Source organism: Monodelphis domestica, chromosome 3, assembly GCF_027887165.1.
Source record: "Monodelphis domestica isolate mMonDom1 chromosome 3, mMonDom1.pri, whole genome shotgun sequence".
Lineage (NCBI taxonomy): Eukaryota > Metazoa > Chordata > Mammalia > Didelphimorphia > Didelphidae > Monodelphis > Monodelphis domestica.
Window position 1 is genome coordinate 376,773,967 of NC_077229.1, and position 24,008 is coordinate 376,797,974.

General features: G+C 36.6%; 1 protein-coding gene across 9 annotated transcripts in view; it reads right to left on the reverse strand.

The window, feature by feature from the left end:
- The window catches only part of TRIO (trio Rho guanine nucleotide exchange factor), a 539,234-nt gene that overhangs the window by 109,780 nt on the left and 405,446 nt on the right, over nucleotides 1-24,008 (reverse strand). For all 9 annotated transcript variants that reach the window (XM_056824283.1, XM_056824286.1, XM_056824285.1 and 6 more), the window contains 2 exons: nucleotides 21,436-21,578; nucleotides 17,885-17,984 (listed from right to left, as the gene is read on the reverse strand). In XM_056824283.1, the coding sequence (XP_056680261.1) occupies nucleotides 17,885-17,984; nucleotides 21,436-21,578 (243 nt within the window). The remainder of the gene's footprint in view (nucleotides 1-17,884; nucleotides 17,985-21,435; nucleotides 21,579-24,008) is intronic.

Here is a 24,008-nt window from a genome sequence, read left to right on the forward strand (position 1 = left end):
AATAAGGAAAGGATGTAGGAAGTTCCTCATTGTTATGTGACAGACACCAGAAGTATTTTTTTTAAAGTAAAGGGGAGTCATTTCCTCTGTCTTGCCAAGCTGAATGAAGATGGAATATTCTTAGTGGTTTTCTCTTTAGAGAGATTTATTCAGTAATTTAAGGCTGCTATATGAGTATGTGTTTGTTTATGTATAAAATACACAAGCAATTCAATCCAATAAACATTTATTAAGCACCTAATATATGCCAGGCACTGTGCTAAGTGTACACCTCCCAATCCCAATGCTTTCTGGAGGTGACTAGCTCAAAGAACTTGCACATTCTCTAACATGAGCCCTTTAAAAATAAAAATTCTTGGCTCAGATGATACCTGGTAGAAAAAAACGGTTTTGGTTGAATCTTTGCATCAAGTCAACAACTCATATTCTTTTTATCCATCTGTGGTCTAATAATGATAATTAATGACTGTCACCTGAAGGTTAGAATTTTACATCAGAATCTCCCTTATATTCCTCGGATTGACAAATGACAACTGTCCATATTCTTGAGAGTTCAATTAAAAAGCTATATCAGAATCAGAGTATTTTCATAGACCAAAATGATGCCTACAACCTCCTGGACATAACAACAAATCATAAAAATCTAACAATAACTTTTAAAATAGTTGTTGCCATATCAAATATTCATAATTCCCAAATTATGTAGGATGAAAAGTATTCAAAATATGGAGAAAAAAGATGAGATAAAAAATTAGTTCAGAAGAAATATTGGATTTCTACTCAAGATACTTTCCATAAGACTACAGAAGATGAAATATTATCTTAACATTTTAATTTGACTATAAAATCCATTTCTTTTATTCACTTGTGCTATAGAACATTACTATGAAAGAATAATAGAAGGATAGCAAGTTTTCCCAGGAATATTACTATTTGCATTACAATGAGCAATTTGAGAAAAACAAAATAATAGCAATTACACAAATAAAAGTAATAGCAGTATGAGGTTCAACTGGATTTCTTTGGAAATGCACTTAAAATATACTCATTTGAGGATAATGGTATTCTATGCTTATAAAACTTTTACTTAATAGTACATCAAAACAGTCATGAGAACAGAAAGTAGACTAAAGTATTTTGTACTCTACATTCTCTTGCATTGTTTATACAATCTAAAGATTTATTGCTGTTGAGTTGTTTAAGTCATGTTTGACTTTTTATGACAACATTTGGGATTTTCTTAGTTAAGATACTGGTGTGGTTTGCCATTTCCTTCCAGCTCATTTTACAGATAAGGAAACTGAGGCAAACAAGGTGAAGTGACTTGCTAAGGATCACACAACTAGGAAATATTTGAGGCCAAATTTGAACTCAGCAAGAGGAGTCTTTCTGATTCCAGCATCTGTGCTCTATCCACTGAACTCCCCAAGTGCCCATAGATTTACTATTTATTAGATAAGAGAATGAGATGCCATTCTTCTGAAGTGGGCCTTAGAACTTAATGATGGTGTCTGAGATATTTAGACATTTTTCTAATTCTGAGAAGTCTTCATCTGGGTCTTACCTGAGAATAGTTACTAATATGTTACCCATTCTGAGAGTTATCTCATAATTGTACTGCTCTTCAGTTATGGGCCTAGCCTGAGGAATTAGTGATGTTGTCTGAGATATTTATCTATTATGAGGGTTATCTTCTAATTGTATTTTCATTCCTGGTTTGCTTTTGTTAGGTTCATCATTTACTAATATGACCTGTTATATGAGGATATTTAAGTTTCAAGGACAGCAAAAAAAATTTTAAGACAATAAAAAATAGCTGGTTTGAATTATTTAGGTTGGAGGAAATTTACATTGATGGTGATGAGTTTGTGCAAAGCAGTTTGGGGAAGAGAAGGCTGTTTCTGATTAGCATGGATAGATGATACATAGAGTCCTTTCCATGAATAACTTTGCTTCAAGGGTCTAAAGTCTTGTGTGCTAAAGATCAGTTGCAAGTGGGTATCTTGGCCAGTTATCTATGGGGAATTTTTAAAAATGGGTAAGGAAGAAAGAATTCTAATAAAAAGCCCGTTCTCTATGCTTTTATGAACAAAATACACCCAAATTATTGTGAACAATCACATCCTACAAGCTCTTTCATTCAGGACCCTCCCAGAAGTGTCTTGTGAATTAAAGCAGGTTGCATACAGAGCTGACCAACAAACCTAAAAAGATTACTTGTTAAAGAGATTAGGGATGGAGATATTCAAAGTGCTACTAATAATAGTCACAAAAGAATATCTTCTAAGCACAGTTGATACAATTCCTAAAATAATGCTATTATATACCCCATGTCACCCCCTCAGATTTCCTTCTGTGCAAAATCCTCTCCTGTGGGCTTAAGGCTTATTAGTAGCTCCCTTACAAATAAAAAGGAAATCACAGCTTCCTCACACCTACTCTCTTTTTTGGGAGTCAGTACAAATGTAAAGGAACACGGTAAAGGTTAAGACTTACTTAGGGTTCAAAAGAGAACTATTTCAATATTCATGTAAATATCTGAGATCATAGCAAGAATATTGGGAAGATATCCCCCCAGTCAATAATTTAAAATATTTTCTCAGGGCCAGGGTTTGGGTTTTTTTTTTTTAATTTTGTTTGTTTTTTCAAAGGATAAGAAAAATACTTGTAGAAATCCCCACTCTCCCAACACAAATATACCTATTGGTTTTCAAAACAAGAAGATTTCTTAGATATATTTAATGAACGAGCTAGTCAATCCATTATGGGAAGCTTATGAGCCTAAATAAAAGGAATAAAGTTATTGGCTCTCAATAATAACCTCAGTGCAAACCTATATCAGTCATTCAGAGAGTAATTAATAAAAACAGCGCAGTAAGTACTGACTGGGCAGATATGGTGATAGAAATGATTTTATTTGTTAACTCATTTCCATCATAGTCCTCCTTCCAACTATGTATCACAATCTAAACAACATGATTTAATTTTCTCTTGTGGAGAGTTAGAACAAATTCTTTTAAGTTATTATCAATCTTATTTAGGAAGTTCTATAATATTATAGAGAAAGACAGAATCAGCACAATGTCATATAAAGATACAAGTATTTATAAGCACATATTTTTAGCAAGGAATCCCTCTCTTCCAATTGGAATTCATTCAAAATCCTCCATGACAGTGGCAAGCACATTTAGGGTACATGTCCCTGTTTTAGGCCTGACTTGATATTAATAATACTAGAGTTAATGAACAAAGTTATTTCTAATGCTGCATCTTTGAAGGGCAGCCAGAAGGTGCAGTAGATAGTCAGACCTGGAGTCACTCATATCCTGAGTTCAAATCTGGCATCAGGCACTTACTAGCTGCGTGACCCTGGGCAAGGCACTTCACCCTGTTTGCCTCATTTTACTCATTTTGTAGCATACCAGGTATATGAGCCATCTCGAAAGTATTATGGGTGTACTGATATTGTATCTTATGTGTTCATATACCAGACTCATGGTCATGTTACTTCTTGATTATTCTATTCCAAATCTTCAGTCCAAAGGACAAAGGAATTCCTGATCAGGACATTATTTGCCACAGGGTCCTAGCTCCCTCCTTGTTAGACCACATTCCTTACAAAGTCACATGTTTGATTAACCTCCTCCTCTTTGATTACATGATTGTCAGTTGAACCAATGTTAAAACCTATGCCATGTCACATGTTCATTAGCTACCTCCCTCTTTCTAAATCACTTCTAAATACTCCAATAAAAGTTTGGGGACACTTGTAGAGCCCTCTCTCAATTCCATCAGAGGGGCATGCACGATGGAGCCTATATTTTTTAACTCCTTGTCTCTGAATCTGAATCTTTATTTCTCTCTCCTTCTCTCCCTCCCCTCCCTTCTCCCTTTCTCTCTCTGTCTGTCTGTCTCTCTCTCCGTCTTTCTCTCCCTCTCCCTCCCCCCCTCTCTTTCTCTCCTCTATCCATTTCCCCTCAGTTTCCAATCTCCTTCTCACATGTCCACCAATGAAAATATTAATATGTAACTGCAGGAGGTTATACATTTAAAAAAAGGAAATGACAAACCATTCCGGTATCTTTGCCAAGAAGATTCCAAATAGGGTTAGGAAGAGTTGACCACAACTAAAAATAACATATCTTTCAAGAAATCCTATATGATTTTAACATAGGTGATTTTGTAAGAGAATCTTTAAGATAGCATTTTGCTTTATTAAATAAAATGCTTTTTAAAAATAAGTAATAGATCATTATGTATTTTCTGTTCACAGTCAATTTATGATTATAAGTCTAATGAAGATAATTATTTGCAAGAAACTACCTGTTCTTTTCCCATACTTTTTACAAGGATATCCTGGGTACTTGAGTAGATTATTTTCACACACATTTCATAGAAATGAGAAAATGGGTATATGGGTTAGTAGCTATTGCCATCTTCTCTACATCCTTTTTCTCATTAATGATTGTGATATTTTCCAAGAATTTCAGTAACCTTTAAAACATGTATCTTGAGATAGGCCATCTCTCTCAACATCTTCAAATTGCTTTCTTCATGATCCTCTTTTGAGTTTACAAGATTTGGTCCAGTTACTTCTATCAAATTTGGTTTCTTTAGTGACATTTCTAGATTCTAATACATTAAGAGTCCAAATGTGCAAACTACACTATCATTGATTGATAAAATACTTCGTTAGAGTAATAGTTAAATATTCTTTTCTTCATTTTTGACTTATGTTCTTTCATTTTTATCCTCAAATGTTCTTGGGATGAGCTAGTTTAACTGAATCACTGAGTATTCTGTATATATTTTCTCTTTAACACTTACTGATGTTTGGTGAGGTAATATTTTTCATAATAATTGACCTTATTCCTATATATAAGTTTTTATAAATAATTTTATACTCTTTAACAGCACCTGGTTGCCATATTTCTCCACTTGGCAAGGAAATCAAAGGTCTGCTACTCTGGCACATTTTTAGGCTCTTCTTGAGAAGTTTTCTCATTGTGGCAAATAATTGACATTTAATCTACTCAGGAAATCCTGGTAATCTGATCTTGTTGGTATCTGGTCTTTTATCCATTACCCATTTTAGAACACAAATAGCTTTAAAAATTTTTTCTGGTCAAAGCTGCTTTAATTATATATTTAATCTATTTTTCTGTTTATAATTTTATTATGGCTTTTAATTTATATTTTGGGGTTCTTATAAACAATTTCATAATTGCTCTTAAAAGCACTTTTGCCTAATACTGTGAGTAGGTGTCATTTCCATTTGTGTAGTTTACTATTAACAAGTACACAAAGATGTACGATTTACCTATAGTGATTTTGAATTAACATTGTCCAATGGCCCATTTTTTTATTGCATTTTGTTATTTAAGATTGTTTATTTAAGTTACATTGAGTATATGATTCTCCTAGTTTTGTTTTGTTTTCTTTTGTGAGACAATTCACATAATTCTTTAATGTTCCTCTCAATTATTCATATTCACTAGTTGCTTTGATAATTCATCTCTTCTGATTTTTACTCATAACTTGTTATTAATTTTGAGCTGAATGTCCACTGCTAGTTGAGCTAGAAATGACTCCCATATTGGTAATCAGTCATTTCCTAACTCTTAAGAATGTCCATTTCTGGTAGTATTATGCAAGATTCAGCATATCTGGAGCCTCCTATCTCTCTTCTTGAGGCATTCATGATATAAAGCATGTGCTTTCTGTGTAATCTGTAAACTGTTGTCCTTTGTCTTTTCTGAAGCTTGAGTTTTATTTTCTTACATATTTATCCTATGCCTGCTTCTGGACTGAACTCACTAAGTGTTACTGCATATTTAATTTGGAGGGTTTCACTGAGTTCTCAGGAGAATTCTCCTACTTCCTCATCCTCTGAACAGATGTTGGCACATAAGCAGCAATTATCTTCATGGGTGGTCTTTTTGCTTATACTCATCACAAGCCATGCAAGATGAGATGACCAAGTTTCCTAGGAAATGATTTTTCTTGTTTCCCTTGGATGTATAATAAAACCAACTCTGGTGATTACTTTATTCACCTCTCAGTGGAGAATGCATGAGGCCTCATTCTAATTACTTATTCTTTTATTTTCTCCTCTTTTTGATTAGAGGAAAATGTTAATATTGATATGAATGGAAGCCTCACATTCAGGGCATCAACAATCAGGTTAATGTCTGTAGATGGCTTAAAAACTGTGATTCCTAGCAGCCTATGCCGTGTTTCCTGTCATTATGTTACAATCACCTGAAGAACTAAAAAGGGATATGCACAAGACCAAGGGCCATTATTTTTCTTTGTTATGTGTGTTACCAAGGACAAGAATGCATCATCTAGTAGCCTGTGTCCTAGAGAGGAGTTTCTCTGTATCTTCTACAAGACACCTAGTGATGATACTTAATAAATAAAATAGGTACTAGTATTTACTTCGTTTGAATATTACATGCTTGTTAGGAGGGGTTTTTTTTGTTCAATTAGGTAGAGGGATGGAGAAAAATACTTATTAATTTTCTAAAACCAAATTTTAATTTATAAGCTTTGTATATTTTGATTAAGAAGTAAGAGAATTTCAGGCATATATTTCCAATCAAAGGATCAAAATTTAAAAACAGATTTTTATCCTTAAAGAGGTCAACTCTCTGTTATCCAGGAAACTCAGTTCATCCAAGGGTTCGAAATAGTCATAGTTACATTTTATTTTCTGAAAGATTCTGAAAGAGAATATCCAGAACAGTCATGCACAAGTGGGAGTTTCTGACAGATGAAGAAGTAGGTTTATTGTAATTTTACTTCATTAATGGATTTGCTGTTATTTCAGTTAAAGAAGGAACCATTTCTCAATCATGTTGATGGCTATTATAGGGGAAAATGGAGATGTTTTCTTATGATACTATAAAATTTTAAAATTTGAGATATACTTAAAAATTTAGTGGTCTGTGATCTTTATAATTAAAATGTTTTCAATTTATGTTAAGCAACTATGCCAATCGAATCAAGTTCTTGCAAAATATCACTTGATAAAAGGAAACTTTTTGGTTGATATTTTAAAAAATTACATAAAGTCCCAATTTCCCAGCTCAATTTTACTGCCTCATTCTTAAAGTGATTTAAACAACTGGAATTTAAATATGCACACAATCATACACATCCCTAACATCCCAGAGGCAGCTCATGCCAAGTCTCAGACCCAAGTGAATTGTAACAACTAAGTTAAAAAACCCATAAAAAATAGGAGCTATATTACCTAAGATCCAACAAGACAACTTAATAACTGGAGAACCCTGCTGGCTTAGGCTGGCTTTTCCACAGGATAAACCTGATTTTACTAAAAGTTTTTGTGATTGTCTTTGCTCCAAGCTGTTTGTGCTATCTACTTTTCTTTCTATAGTTCTCCTTCTCTTATCACATATGAAATACATCTTCAATCTAAGAGATGAGATAGAACATTTAACTTCCTTTTCAATATTTGCTAGAGGTTGAAGGAGGAAATGCTTAAATTCTGAGTTCTCTTCATGAAAACTTTACAAAGGAGTCATTACAGTGCCTACGATGTTTAGGGAAGTGCTTCAGATGGAAGGTTTCCTTCTTGTTTCCCACCACTGCAGGAGCAGTTACAGGGGAGGACAAGTGCCTGCAGTTTTACAGGGGTGGCAGGACAGATTTAGAAGTTCCAGGAAACTGTGGGAGGGTGGTGTGTCATTTGGAGGCTGGTCAGGGTGCTCTGAATGTGGCACCCAGGAGCAGAGGCACTCAGGGTTTTTGGTGTGTGGGTGCAAGGGTGTGCTTGGAAGCAGAGGGCAGGACTCAGAGCAGATGACTATGGAAGACGATGGCTTGAGACTATAACACAAGAATGTCTGAGGCAATGCAAACTGGCCTTGAGGTCAGAAGGACAAAAGTGCATGTACAAGGCTGGAGCTACTGGCCAGAATGCTACATTTTGGTTATGAGCTGACAGGCAAATGGAAGAGCAGAGCTCTGAGGTGCCAGGGGCTGGCCACGAAGTTCCTTTTCCTACAAAGACATGATTGTGACCCCATAGTCAGGGCTCTGGCCTGGTTTGTAGTATCCTATGCCCTAGTTTGGTGAATTAATAATGGAAAGCTGAGAGATTAGATTTTTGTCTAGGGCAACTAAGCTTGCCTCTGGGGCAGCTAGTTGCTGAGGTGGATAGAGTGCCAGGACACAGTCAGGAAGATTCATTTTCCTCAGTTCAAATCTGACCTCAGACACTTACTACTGTGTGGCCCTGGGCAAGTCACTTAACCCTGTTTGCTTCAGTTTCCTAATCTCTAAAATGAGTCAGAGAAGGAAATAGCAAACCCCTCCAATATCCTCACTAAGAAAAACAACAAAAAAGGTCACAAAGAATCAGACATAATTGAAAAATGGACTGAATGAGGTTGCCTCTGATTTCAAAAAGATTAGCTGGAAGCCTGGACTCTAGGTAATGGACGGGATTTTTCTTTCCATCATCCCTTGACATTATAAGGAACTGCTTGGATGGTAAACAGACCTTTAGAATGAATGAATCAGAACCCTAATCATGCCCAAATTTTCTTTCTCTTTCTTTTGTTTTTCCTTTTTTTTTAGTTTTAAAACATTATTTTATTTGGTCATTTTCATACATTATTCATTGGAAACAGAGATCATTTTCTTTTCCTTCCACCCCCTCCTGCCACCCCCCCCCCCCCCCCATTTTTACTTTTTTTGTTCTTGAGAAATCAGGAACTCTTAGAGGCAAGCTAAATGGTACAACAGAAAAAAGTCCTGGATCTGGAATCAGGAAGACCTGATTTAAAATCTGGCCTGGAATACTTGCTAGCCATGTGACTCTGCACAAGCCACTTAAGCTCTATTTGTCTATTTCCTCATCTGTAAAATGGGGATAATAATGGCACCTTTTCTCCAGGACTGTTGTGAGGATCAAATAAGAAAATAATTGAAAATTGCTTAGCACAGTCCCAGTTACATTATAAATGATATATAAATGTTAAGTTATAATTATTGTTACTACTACTATTATTAGTACTACTATTACGATAAGTATCTGAACAATGATAGAAATAACACATAATATTATTCTGATTCTCTGTTTAGTACTCAGGGGACTTAAAAAAATGAAACTACATACTCATCCTTCCATGCCTTAATCAATGTTCCAGATTCACTGTTACTAAAATTGGTGGGAACGACAGGCAAAGGAGAGGAAGACCTTTGTCCCTTCTTCCCTACCTCCCCGTTAGCCCCTTTAGTGTTTCAGGCCAACATTGCTCAGTTCAGTTTAATGCTAGACTTAATGGTTTCTCTTTGTGGGTGTCACAGACTGCCAAGCCCTAGTTCCCCCCACCACCCCCCCAAAGGCCAACCAAGTCTGGTAACACATTTTCTAAATCAGTTTAAAACAGTGAAAGTCATCACAATTTTTGTGGTTCAAAAGAGTAATTCTTTCCTGGATGTGCTTGATCTAGCCCTGATCATTGGACGAGTGTTTGTCTATCATGCACAAAGCACCTTGCAAAATAATGGTGGTCCAAGGGAGGAAAGATACAAGTTAAGGAAAATGCACATGGAGTTGATGGTCTAGTGGTATTGACATAGTTATTTGTGAAGCACTGATAAATATATAAATAACTACTGTATAAGAAGGGCACAAGGAATATGCTTCTGGGGTACAGAGGAGCCGAGATTCCCACTAGTTAGGCAGATAAGAGATAACCACAATGGAGGGGGATTTAAGCCTGGCACTGAAGAAGAGAGAATATGAAGCTAATTGCAAAGAAAATAGTTTGGCTTACATATGCTATTACATAACCTAGCAGGGGACAAATCACTGATTGCATCAGAATTCCATTGCTGGCTTTACCACTGTCTTGGAGGGTGGCCTCAAGTCATTAGGTTATCTAATCCTTGCCTCAGTTTCCTCATTTAAAACATAACTATGTCTCTTCTCCCTTCCCTAACACAGAGGAATGCTTTCAGGACACATGAGCTCAGAATCTGGCAAGCATTTGAATGCTTCTAAAGCATTCTAATGTGTATAACAATGACACATTTTCACAAGGTCATTGTATTTATTATATAAGAATTATGAATATTGGCATGAAGAAAGTGTCATGGACTATATCCTAGCAACACCGACAAGCACAGGAAATGATATATTTTAAAACTGATGTTTTCACAGAAGTAAATGTGCTCATGAGATTGTTTAGTTTTATCTCATGCAAGCCTAAGTTTTGCTCTGATGATAATGTTCCTTAGGAAACAGGGTCTCTCTGGCAACTCCTCCTCAGAAAACTTTTTTTCTAGCAACCTTTAGTACCTCATCTGAGAATTATTAAAGCCCTGGTCAAATAACATTTTCCTTAGGAATTCTCCAAGAGGCTGATTTAATCCTCCCCCCACCGCACCCAACATCTGTAATGGAGCCAAACTCCATACTCAGAACTAACCCACAACAGACATCATAAATTAAATAAAGTAGGCAGGAGATAGTTAAACAGTTTTCTTGCCAGATCGATCTGTTCTAATCATTCAGAAAGAGCCTACATATTGAGGCTGCAAACATATAATGGTAGAGAGAACCTTGTGATTTATTATGAAGGAATGTTACCAAAGACAAATGGCTGTTATGTTAAATCTAGGAAAAGGATGTCTCTAAGTGGGATTACATTTTAGCTTGGAGACAATTCTAGTCTCACAGCTCTCAAAATATGTACCTCTCACACTTACAGTCATATCTTTAGGTCATCTATTCATTCATTAACTTTGTATCAGAAAGTACACAAATTCACCAACAATAAAAAAAGCACAATCACCAAAATGCCCGTGAAAGGTAACTAATATTAGTTGCTGGTCTTTTAAATAAAGCTTTATAAGCTTCTGCCTCGATATTGGCTTTTAACTTTATTAAAGTTTATAGCCACTGACTTGGAGGCAGCTTAGCTCCATATAAAATACAGTTTGCAAGAACTGAGAGGTAAAAGACCACTCGAATACTCTGGTAATATAATTCCCTTACTGTATGGTTATAGACTTGGTTTTTTTAAACTGAATTTTATTGGTGTCTTTTGCTTTTACACTACAGTAATTTCTGGAAATACTCTTTCCTCCCTCAGATTGAAGTCTCCCTTATAACAAAGAAAAGCAGTAAGTGGACATACCCAATGTAAACTACATTTTGACCTGTTGTCCTGAGAGAGTAGATCACTCTATCCAGTTTTTCTGTATTTAACCAGTAGAATCGGAGGGCTAGCACAATGCTCAAACTTGGAGCAGGAACACATAAATAGAGTTAAGTGTTATAACAGTCTTGTCAAAAAGAACTTTCTTCTACAAGCACCTGCAAGAATCTCTGAAGGGGTCCAGAAAAATTAGTTGATAGTTCTAGAAGCAGATGTAGACTCTCTAGAAATTCAAGAGCTAACAAATAAAGTTTAAGAGGACAACAGATTAGAAGAAATGAAAAATAAAATCAGTGACATAGCCATAGGAAAATATCTGAAACTCAATTACAAAAAAAAAAAAAGTCATCCTGCAAAAAGACTCCTAGGGTGAGATAATTAATCTACATTCAGCTTTCTATCCTTGGAGAGAGTTGGAATGCAGTGTCAATGCCGGGTGATAAAGTGGCTTAACTATATGACAGACTAAGAGTAAACACTGTGTTAATCACAAAAATATTCATCTAAAAAGAAGAATGTAGGCAATAACCAACTTAGCAACCAGTCAAGATAGAAATGTTCATTTATGAGTTTAAAATTGGGAATGCATTTTCTCATAGACAATCTTGTAAAATGGTAGTTAAGTTTCCAGGTCATTCTACAACAAATAACAAAAACAAAGGAACACTAACTATCCTACAGGTATCCTAGGTAGAATACCAATATTAATATTTCAAGTCTAGTCCACAATATTTAATTACATTATTTCTAGGAAAAATACATTCTGAGGAACATAACTCAGGGTATAAATGTTCCAAAAGGACACTCCAGGAGGATATTTCTTGGAATCTGTAATTTGTTCAACTATATCTTCTTAAACCGGGTAAGGACCAGATCAGAACTCAACCACTCTGCAATCTTATTTTATTCAGGCAACATTCTTCTTCCTTTTTTAAAGTTATAATAGCAAGTCTTTGATCAGGGCAAGGAGATTATAATTAAGAAAAACCCAGGGTCTTAGTCCTAGGATGATAATCTGGGTAACAATGCTAACTGCACTAGTATTTCCACTCACCTAAAGAAAAGGGGATGCTTAAATAGATTTTAGGAAAAGAAAGGCACAACAGAAAGGTTTTGTGAGTTCCCTGAAGATATTCTACAAAATTCTTAAGTCAATCGATAAGCATTTATTAAGCATCTATATACCATGTACTGTATTGAATATTGGGGATACAGAGAAAGGCAAAAGACAATCCTGGCCCTTGGGGAGTTTGCTACCTAATGGAAGTGACAACATGCAAACAACTATACACCAGCAAGCTATATACAGGATAACATGGAAAAAAAAACAAAAACAAAAGAGAGGCACCATGTGCTAAGAGAGATTTGGCAAGACTGCCTATAGAAGGTAGGGTTTTCAGGAAGAAGCAATGAACAGGGAGAACATGACAGGTATGCAGACAACTTGCCCAGAGCCAAGAGAGCAAGAGTCTTGTCAGTGGAATAGCAAAGAGGAAAGTGTATACAAAACATGTAGGGGTGGTTGTTTAAGGTGTAAGGACAGAAAGGTAGTGGGAGGAAGGGGATAGGAAGTAAGGGTTCCAAATGCCAAATGGGGGTTTTATATTTGATGCTGGAGGTTGGTGGTATCAAAAGAAAATAGATACGGGGGCCACTAATCCATACATAAGGACCCTAGAAGCCAGAAAATGATTTTGATTAAAATGTAACATTTTCTAGTTTTATCGTATTTTTATTTATCTGGTTAGATATTCCCAATTACATTTGCTAGGGGTTTGTATAACCCTCTGTGTAAGCAGCAGAGCCAGTGGAGCTTATTGAATGGGGAAGAGGGTGAGAGAGAGGAGCATGTTCAAGGACTGTTACAAAGGGGATGGTGATGGGCCATGCTAACAGACCAGGCATGGAAGAGAGGGACAATGAGGAGTTAAAGATGACACCTAGCTTCTGTGCTGTGGGACTTGAAGGATGTATTCAAAGATGCAAGGGACACCAAGGAAGATTAGAAGGAAGGAAAATCTGATGGAAGAACAGCGAGTTGTTTAAGGATGTCTACAGACGGCCAGTTCAAGATTCTAATAGCAGCTGGAAACGTGCCTGGAAATGCAAGGCTGTAGGTAAGCAGAAAAGTTAAGGCTGGGTAAGAAGATTTGAGAAATATCAGCATAGAGACGATAATGGAATCCAGGAGAGCTAATGATGATTTATCAATAGTGAGTTTAAAGGGAGAAGGTGGCTGGGGACAGAGCTCTTGGAGACACCCCTAGTTAAGAGGTGTGACTTCAATGAAGATCCAACAAAGGAGAAGGAGGAGTGGTCACATAGGCAGGAGAACAGGGAGAGCAGTGAAATCCAGAGAGAACATCAAGGAGAACAGCAAGACTGACAGTGTCAGGACGAATGAGATCAAGAAGAATGAGGACTGAGAAAAGGCCAATAGATCTGGGAATTCACAGAGCCTTGCTAACTTGAGAGCAGTTTCAGTTGAATGATGAAGTCAGAAGCCAGGCTGCAGGGAGATGAAGAAGTAGAGCCACATATAGCCATTTCCAGGAATTTAGTCACAAAAGCAGGAGAGATATGGTGACCAGGGACAGAAGGGTCAAAGGAGATGTGGACATGACTGTAGGCAGTAGGGATGTAGCCAGTAGATAGGGAAGGATTGAATATAAGTGAGAGTGGGGATTATAGAGGAGGCAATCTTCAGAGGGAAGATGGGGTAGAATGGGATCACCTGTGCAAATTGAGGGATCTGCTTTGGCAATAAGTGTCATCTTTTCATGTGACATGGGTAAAAGTGAGAAAGAGGCAGACAGCATTTGAGCGGCATGAGATGAGGAGGGGAGAAGGGGCAGCTCTTGGAAAATGTCTCTTTTTCCCTATAAAATATGAGGTTTATGAACTCTCAGTTTTGTGGGAGAGTGGAGGGGAAAAAAGGAAGGTTCAATATAGACAGACAAACAGATAAGATAGAAATCCCATTCCTCACACTTCATTTCATTTTTTTTATCCATTCCAAATAAAACTTGACTTATGCTTGGATTATTTCATCCTCCATCTCTTCACCTCCTTTCTTCTCTATTACTGTATAAGGAAATTCTACCCTCCAAGTCTCTTAAGCTTAAAACCTAGAAATCATCCTGACTCTTTGATATTTCTTATCCTGACACCCCATTCAATCCCTTGTCAAGGTCTACTTATTTCACCTTTGCAACATCTCTTGTGTGCACCCCTTCTCTCCCCTGATCCTGCCAACACTAGTGCAGGCCCTCATCAGTGTGAGCATTCAGTGTGAGTATTAATGCTTTAGAAACCAGCAAATGTTACAAACAGAGGTCGATTTATTGCTTTGGTGACTGCTAGACTTAAGAGAGTGATGGAGAAAATGTTAACAATGCAGATTAAACTTAAATGTGTGGCATGCTGTCTTTTCCCATCTCCCCCACTCTTCTCCTCAACCCCCTACCCAAGTGAGCTACTTCTTAAAATATTTACCAGCACAACCCTGCTAATACTTCAGCCTCCTTTTAACCTTCTCCCACCTGAACTGATTCTCACTACCAAGCTGCTGGGCTCTTATTGCCTCTGAACTTTAAGGGCAGCCAGGTGGTGCATCAGACAAAGCACTGGGCTTAGAATCAGGAAGACCTGAGTTCAAATCTAGTTTCAGCCATTTTCCACTTCTGCTTGCCTCAGTTTCCTCAAGTGTAAAATGGGGGCAATATTAGCACCCACATTCCAGAATTGCTTGCGGATCAAATAAGACAGTATATGTAAATAATATAGCAAAGTGCCTGGCACATGGTAAATGTTACATAAATCATTACCATCATCTCACCCTGTTCCAGGTCCACTGAGCTACTTTACACAGTTGCCTTAAGGTAATTTAGCTTGGCATTCACCTTCCACCCCTTTCCAACTTCAGCTCCTATACAAATTGTCTTTCCTTATTAGAATACAAGTTCCTTGTGGGGCGTTACTTGCCTATTTTTCTATCTCAAGTTTTTAGCACCATGTCTGGTATCATAGTAAGTACTTAACAGAACTTTCTTTCTCTCTTGATTTTCTTCCCCAATCTCACATCCTTCAAAAAGTAACCTTAGCTACCTGCCTGCCTACTTGTCAATCCATCCATCCATCCACCCATCCATCCACCCACCCACCCATCCATCCATCCATCCATCCATCTATCCATCCATCAGAGGAAATGTATACTTGCACAAAGAGAGACTGACTGATCATGTTAAATGTGTTTTGGAGCACAGCTCTCCTGAAACTGGGGTGGGAATGACAGTGATGCTATGTTTCTTGCAAGTCAGTAGATATTTAAATTTTTCCTCCTTTCAGTAATGAGTCTAATGCATTTGAACAATTTTAATGGTTAATAAACTCAATTCTTATTTAAAGAAAAAGCAAAAGGTCATGTACATTGAAAATAAACTCACACATTTCCTAAAAGAAAGTTGAAAAGAAAAAAAAGACAACTTTATAGGGGTGAATCTATGCTTTGAGTTATGCTGTCATCTCTGACATTCACTCTGATTTGTCCATTGGCTTAGTTTTATTGGAATTTCAAGTGTATTCTTTCACTTTCAAAGCCTTTCTGCTCTTAGTTTTCCTGCCTATTTGGATTTCCTCATTCAGTACAAACTAATTTTATGAAAATGCTTTTCTTTACTTATTGTCTTTTTGCTGCTTACTACATACTTAACTTCATTTGACCCTTGAGTCTATTCTCACACATTAATTTCTCCTGCAAATGCTTCCCAGAAGAGAAATCTTCCCCCACTATATGCGAGTGGCTAGAGGTGGGGCCCACAGAGAGAGAAATGATACCAGATGCTATGTGCATTATGCTTGAACACGTCATTTATCTTCTGGTTATTATTATAATTATTAAAAAACATTTGTGGAAAGGCAAAGTTCTGGGCATTGAATAAAGTAAAATAAGATGTAAGCTTGCCTAGATGGACTCATGCTTTCACAGAGCAAGCTTGCCAGTATAGTATTTCTGGTGGATTTAAACTAAGAATATTTTTAAAAAGGAATATCTATTGCAGCTCAATATCTCTATGTCATATTACCTAGATTCAGGATTCTTCCTACAATCGATCTAATTAACATTTTGAAATGCCACCGTGAGTCAATTTCTAGCTAAGAGGTATTACTATATTGGGGCAAAAAGAATTTCCTAAACAGTACCATTTTAGTATTTAATTCACACCAGGAATATTAATTTCACTGTAGGTTTTCTTTGTGGAATTAGGTAGAAAAAGGAACCAGAGGTTTTCTTAATTTTTTCTTAGAGATATTATATATTTAAAAAATTCAAACCCATTGAACTCAATCCTTTTATATTATGAATTTCTAGAGGACAATGAGTCTAGTAATTTTTTCTTTTTGTAGGCAAGTTGGTTTCAAGGGAAAACACTGGACAAAGAACAGTTATACTTACCTCATATGATCATTAATAAATTTTGTTTAACAAGATACAGGTTGTTGCAAATAATAAAACTCTGTTATCCTGTTTTAATGACTAATTTCAGTCCTTTCCTTTGTGTAGTTGGAATTTTGTACCCCAGAACTACAACCCCCAGAATTGCATCCTCCCATACATTTTATGTTTGATTGTTAGAAGTTTCTGTAACCATGCCCTAAGGTCTTTTTTCTGCTAACATAGCTGGAAAAATGCTCTTTCTCTCACTTCACTTTGAGTTATTATTAATAAATCTTATAAAAATAATACTTGGACTATTTGGATATTTAATTTTAATCTTATACCTTTTTTTCACCCTCTTTCCCATTCCTGCTTCCCTCTCAACCCCACTACATCCTCAAATGTACACTTTCAGTTTAGTTTTTTTTCTAACATTTTTAGGAAGACTATAAAACGAGGATCTATGTCTTAGTTAAAAGTGGAAATTTCACTTACATGAAAACCCTATCAGTTTTCACAAAAGATATTGTCCCTCCCCCCACTAATTAAAATCCTATGTCTATAGCTTAATATCACTTCTTAGATTATACTAAGACCATGTTGGCAAACCTATGGCATGTGTGCCAGAGCATGCTGGAAGGAGCTGTTCCCCTTCCTCTCTCCACCCAATTAGGACATTCCTCACTTCACCCACCCTTCTTCCAAGCAGCCCAATGGGAGTGATTCTTCCCTCCCCTGTCTGGGCTAATATGGGGGTCTCATATGAGAGGTGAAGGTTGCAGTTTGGGCACCAGGCCTCTAAGAGGTTTGCCATCATTGTACTAAGAAATACTACAGTAGACTTCATATTGTGCTGTGTTGACATTGATCAGATGCCCTGGAGCTAGAAACTGCAGTGAAAAGATTAATAATAATAATAAAATATACTTTATTTCATTATTTAACTACTGCTTATCTCTCTCCTTCACTTATATAAGTGTATCTGGGGAAGGAGAAGAAAGAAAATTCTTTAAAGGGAAGAACTTCAGAGTCTTTTCACTTTGACATCATCTTAAAAGATAGCAAACCTTGTTTGTACTCACTATTGTACCAATGTACCCAATACAATGTTTGGCATATGATTAGGGTTCTAATATGTTGATCATTAATGGAAAATACATCTAAAAAAAGAAATGGAGGTTGCTTCATGTCAGACTAGAGACTAATCAATGAAAAAATGAGAATCTGTTTTTTTTTTTCTGCAACTTACTTTATCACTGTCCAAGGTATTCTGAGAAGTACGGGAAGCAATGGAAATGGTATCAGGCTGGCTGCTGCCATCACCTTGACTGTCTAAGTCCTCTCCATCTCTGTGAAGATAAAGCAGACTTTTTGTTATTGACAATGTCATTTTTTTCCCTTTAGAAAACAGAATATTTCTGAATCATTTATAATTTATTTGGAAATTAATTGATTTAAAAAACCTAATATTTTTCTAATATGCTATAATGTATATTATAGGGTTAATATTATTTGGAAAGAAGCCCTTGCAATAAAATTTAAAACCCTACTAGAATTGGGACTGAAATCATTTTGTGCAAGTGGCATTTGGGAAGGTAATCTGACTATATTCATCAAATGACTTGAATATACTTCACTGAATCTGTAATTTCACAGAGATGGGATCTTCCTCTGAAAGCAAAAATGATAAATTATCTATATCTCAATCATGTAAAATTCTTGTGAGTGAATTACTATAAATCGTCTAGAAAGTTTCTAGCCAACAAACTAAAGGCTATAAGATCATTATCATTCTGGGAGCCACAATGTAGCATTGGAGCTATCCATCTATGGCCCCTATGGCCTCTTGTACTGGGCAAATAACTGGTCCATCTCCTCTCTAAATAATGCACTTCAAGGATAACTTTTTGCCTACAAGATATAGTTGGTGATATGCTATATCTTCTTTACTAAACGTTCACTATATATCTCTCTGTCCTTGAGTAACCTGTGATTTCTGGATTTTCAGTGACATTCCATGATTTGTAGCCACATGGTAATACCAGAAATATAATGGTGTTTAAAAAGGTAGGTTTTGGGGAGCAGCAAGGTGGCTGAGTGGATTGAGAGTTAGGACTAAAGATGGGAGGTCCTGGGTTAAAAGATGACCTTAGATACTTCCTTAACTATGTGGCCCTGGGCAAGTCACATAGCTCCCATTGCCTAGCCTTTCCTTTTTTTTTTTAAATAACCCTTACCTTCTGTCTTCGAATCAATACTGTGTATTGGTTCCAAGACAGACGATCAGTAGGGCTAGGCAATGGGGGTTAAGTGACTTGCCCAGGGTCACACAGCTAGGCCAGATTTGAACCTAGGACCTCCCATCTCTAGGCCTGGCTCTCAATCCACTGAGCCACCCAGCTGCCCCCAAGCCTTTACTTTTTTGCAACCTTGGAACCAATACACAGTATTGATTCGAAGATGAAAGGTAAGGGTTTAAGAATGTTTTTTCAACATTTAAAATTTTGATTTTAGGAGCAGCTTTGAACAGTTTAAAGTATTCAACAATTTCCCAAATGTAATCCTACCTAACCACTTAACTCCTGTAATTCTAGCTATTTCTAGTCATAGATACTGATGGATTAACTCAATGGAGTAATTGGTCATCACATATCATAGTCTTGGAAGTAGTAAAAACTCTTCATAAATTCAGTTTTGTTTTTCTTTCCTGGACAGATTTCTTTTTCATGCCAATCAGTCTCATTGAGGAAGTTCTGTAGCACACTGGGAATTAATACAAGGGTAGCACCATGCCATTCACAAACAAGAGCATCTGAGAAGCTACCATCTATAAGGAATCCTTCTGACATTTGGATTTTGTACAAAGTCCCAGAATACTGAATGACAGTGACAAACACCTTTGGTAGGCAAAGAAGTCCTCATTTTATGTTTCCCTGACTAGTTATTTTTGTGGTTGTATGTATCAAAGATTCTTGGGTGATCTTAACATGTTGCCGAGAGATATATTTTGGAAGTGAACCCTGAAGGCTCCATCTTGCTTTACTGAACCAAATGCTGTTTTAAAATCAATTAACAATTAGCACAAGGGAATCTTGTATCCTATTTGCCCATCTAAGTTTTCTGTATGGCAGTGAAATGTGGAAGGGTGCAGTGAAATGTGAAAGCCGGACTGTTTGTTTTTCATATTTCATATTCTAACTATATGGGATCATTCTTAAGAAAAATTTATAGAGATGAGAAAGTTAAATGGGCTGGTGGAAAATTGTGTGCCTTAATCACATTTTTGTAGAAATTATACCATGAGTGATTTCTGCTGACTGTTGAATAGCTTTACCTCTTCCTGAAATTAAAAAAAAAAATCAATCCTTCATAGTCTTCAAAATAGTGTTCCCTCTGATACAGACTTATTTTTGTGAATACTTATGGTACAGCTCCTCTTCCTACCTTTGTCTTCTTTAGTGCCAATTGCCAATTTTATGTTATCATACATGAGAGACATGGGGAATTAGAGAGAAGAGTCCTGATGTGGTATTTATGCTGTCACTGATGATGAATATAGTGCTACCAAGTTATAATTGGGTTGCTGTCTGTATTTCTCATATACCACTCTTCTCATGCAGGGTCTCATGAGCTCATGCCTAGACTTTTATTGCAATAGCCTTCTGGTGAGCCTCCTGCCTCTAGTCTTTCCCCACTCCAATCTATCCTATATCCAGCTGTCAAATTGATCTTAAAAGTGTAGATCTGTCTCTCCACTATTCAAGAAACTCGAGTGACTCCTTATTACTTCTAGGATCAAATATAAAATCCCCTATTTTGCTTTTAAAACCCCTATAAACTGCCTGCTTCCTAGCTTTCTAATTTTCTTTTATCTTATTCCCCTCTACTTATTTAGGATCAGGTAACACTGGCCTCCTTGCTAGTCCTTGCACAAAACAGTGGTCATCTCATTTTCACTCGTTCCCTATGCTTGTAACTCTCTTCACCTCCTGGCTTCTTTCAAGTCGTAGCTAATATTCTAACTTCTGTAAGAAGCCCTTCCCTATCCTTAATCCTGGTGTCTTTCCTCTGAGATCATTCCCAAATTATCCTGAGTATATGTTATTTGTATGTTGTCTTTCCCATTAGACTGTTAACTTCTTGAGAACAAAGACTATGTTTTTTCTTTTTTTTCATGCCCTGGCTTACCTTGATCCATAGGAAACATTTAATTAGTGCTTGTTGATTATCTGATTGTGTCAGCAGAGTCAAAAAACCCATACTGGGTAAATCTTTAATCCCTGATGAATTAACATTTCGAAATGCCAATGGATCTGTTCCATTTTTTACTTGTTTGTTGTCCTCCTTCCAGTCTTTCATTTAAAGTCCTGGGGATGATTTGGATCACATACCAACCTTTTTACAGACTCATTTTCTCTTTTCTGTCTTGTTTAGTGAGGTGACACTTGCTCTTTATTTGCCATACTCCCCTGTAATATTCTGAAAATTAGTTTATATTCTAAAGTAGTATTGCCCTTGGCTAAGAGTTCTTTCTTCTTGGGGAAAAAAACAAAAACAAAAACAAAAAAACAAATGTTTGCTGACTAAAATGGTTTGGATTTTTTTTGGCCTCTTAAATGTAAAGACTTTTAGAATCTATAGGAAATAGTCATAATTTATGTCCTCTCAAACAATATCCCATAAATATTCAAAGGCATCAGTAAGGGATGGAGGAGTGGTAAGGGTAAGGTAAATAGGAGTTCCATTTGGTTGCATTATGAAAAATGAAAGCCTTCCTGTATGGGGACAAGGACCACATACCTTCTTCCCTTCTGTTTGGCAGTGGGAGCTGTTTTAGGAATATGAATTGGTTCTTTTAGTGCCCCTTTCAAATGAATGGTTCTTTCCTGTATCACCTCTCGAATATGCTTGATCCAATCCTGTTTATTCTCTATACTGGAAGCCTTAAAAAAAAAAAGGTTATGAATTCGTTTTGAAGCAGAATCATTTCCCCCCACAACCTAAACATACTGAAGTATAAGTATTCATGCATGTGTGTACACAAACATTCAAAGACACAGACACACACACACATTTTAGTCTCTTGTTTTCAAAACAACTTTGCAATAAACGGCTAGATAACAATTGCTAATCTGACCATTCTTTCACCAAAAGTGATTTCAGTTTTACCTTATGCTTATGTAAGGTAATGATACTTCCATTGCCTGCCATTTGTCCTGCATACCCTGAAAGTAGGGCTACTCAGAGTCTGCAAAAGGCATACCTTTACACTTTTGTATTATTATTTTGGATCTGCTATGAAGAAAGTACGTGCTTCTGTCATGCCCCCAAACCAATGACTTTTTTTTAATAGCCAATGTAGAAATAATAGAGAATATATAGCAGAGATCTCTCCCCCCCACCCCAATATTCCATAAGGCTTCTGGATATTCATTACAAGATATGAGTCACTAAAGAGCAGACAATGGAACCTAGATTAGAACTAGCCTTTAGAAATGGATCTTAGTTTAGGGCTCTGGCAAGTGGTTCACTGTTCTGTGTTAAAATACATAGAACATTGGGGGCAGCTGGGTAGCTCAGTGGATTGAGAGCCAGGCCTAGAGACAGGAGGTGCTAAGTTCAAATCTGGCTTCAGACACTTCCCAGCTGTGTGACCCTGGGCAAGTCACTTGAGCCCCATTGCCTAGCCCTTACCACTCTAATGCCTTGGAGCCAATACACAGTATTGACTCCAAGACGGAAGGTAAGGGTTTAAAAAAAAAAACAACCAACACCCCCCCCCCCCCCCCAACATAGAACATTTGTTCTTTGGCTGGATTTAAAGTGTCACTTCATTGCTCCACCAAAAACTTATGAGAAATACTGAGTAAATATCTACATGTTCAACTTTACTTTTATTTTGGCCATATACATAGAAAGGAGATCTTTGTCCCTTAAAAGCTGGTTTCTGGAAAGTATTATCCTGCTACTCTGAGAATTATTTCTTGTAGAAATGATTGTCACAAACTATTTAGGACAACAGACAAATAAATGAATAAACAGGAAACAGCATCTTCCAACAAAAGTGGCCCAGATGAGACTGGCTAAATTAACAAAAAAAAAACAAAACAACTTCCTCAAATACTCAAATCTGATAACACTATTTTAAAGTATATATATATATTTTATCACCAGTTACTGTTTTTGAAAACCATTTTTACATAGAGGAGAACTATTTGGTTCTGACAGCTGTGAAATAAATGAAGGGAAGGGAATAAGCTGGCCTCTGACTTCCTCTGTATTTTTTTTTTACTTAGTCTTTAGGCCTGACTGGGTCCTTCCTCCCTGAAATATCACTGCCCATCCCCCACTCCCTTTCTCTAGCTCTCTTTCTTCCTCCCATGAAAAGTATTCTCAAGAGTCAGAGAAGGAAGAAAAAAAACTCTAAAAACCTCTGATCTACTAGAATTGGAATGCTTCATGAAAACAATCAGGAGTTAAAGAGATATCATCTGGGCTAGCAGAAAAAGAAACAATTTGGCAGAGACTGGAAACAATCAGGAAAAGAAGATCTGCTAAATTTGCCTTGAAAAATCATAATGCCTATTATTTAAAAGCAATGAATTAAAGATTAGATTTAGAAGTAATTATAAAACCTTAATTAAAAATAACACTAAGTAAGGGTGCAAAAGTGAACAACTTTGGAGAAATATAGTCCTACGGGAAAGGAGACCTAACCTGGAGAGCTGGGTGAGATATTTCACATGATGATGGTAAATGATCGGTTTTATACTATGTATACTAGCACTAAAGGTGGAGTTAAATGGATGCAATGATGGATACATTGTTTTCAGCCTATGAAAGCAAACAAAACCAAACTCAGTTTATAGGATAATTAGGTAAGAAAGTGTCAATGAGTTTTTTCATGATATACAGTCTTTTAGACTCATGGGTGGGAAGCTAAATGGCACAGATGGAATACTGGGCTTGGAATCAGTAAGACATCTCTCTGAGTTCAAATATGACCACAGGCACTTACTTGCTGTACAACCCCAAGTCACTTAACCCTGTCTGCCTCAGTTTCCTCATCTGTAAAATGAGTTAGAGAAGGAAATGGCAAACCACTTTACTATCTTTGCCAAGAAAACCCCAAAATGGGGTCATGAAATGCCAAATACAACTGAATCAACTCAACAACAAAGATTCCCAAGTAAATTCTGTTTTTGTCTCTTGGAGAAAGAACTCTTGCCAACGATTCTCCACAAAGTATTCAGTTCCTCTGCAAATACATGCTTTTTCAGAAGATGTTCACCATGTTAACTCTCTGTAACGTGCAGGAAGGCTTACTTTTGAATTGTGTCATGGATCTTTTATGATATCCTAAAGGCACTTTG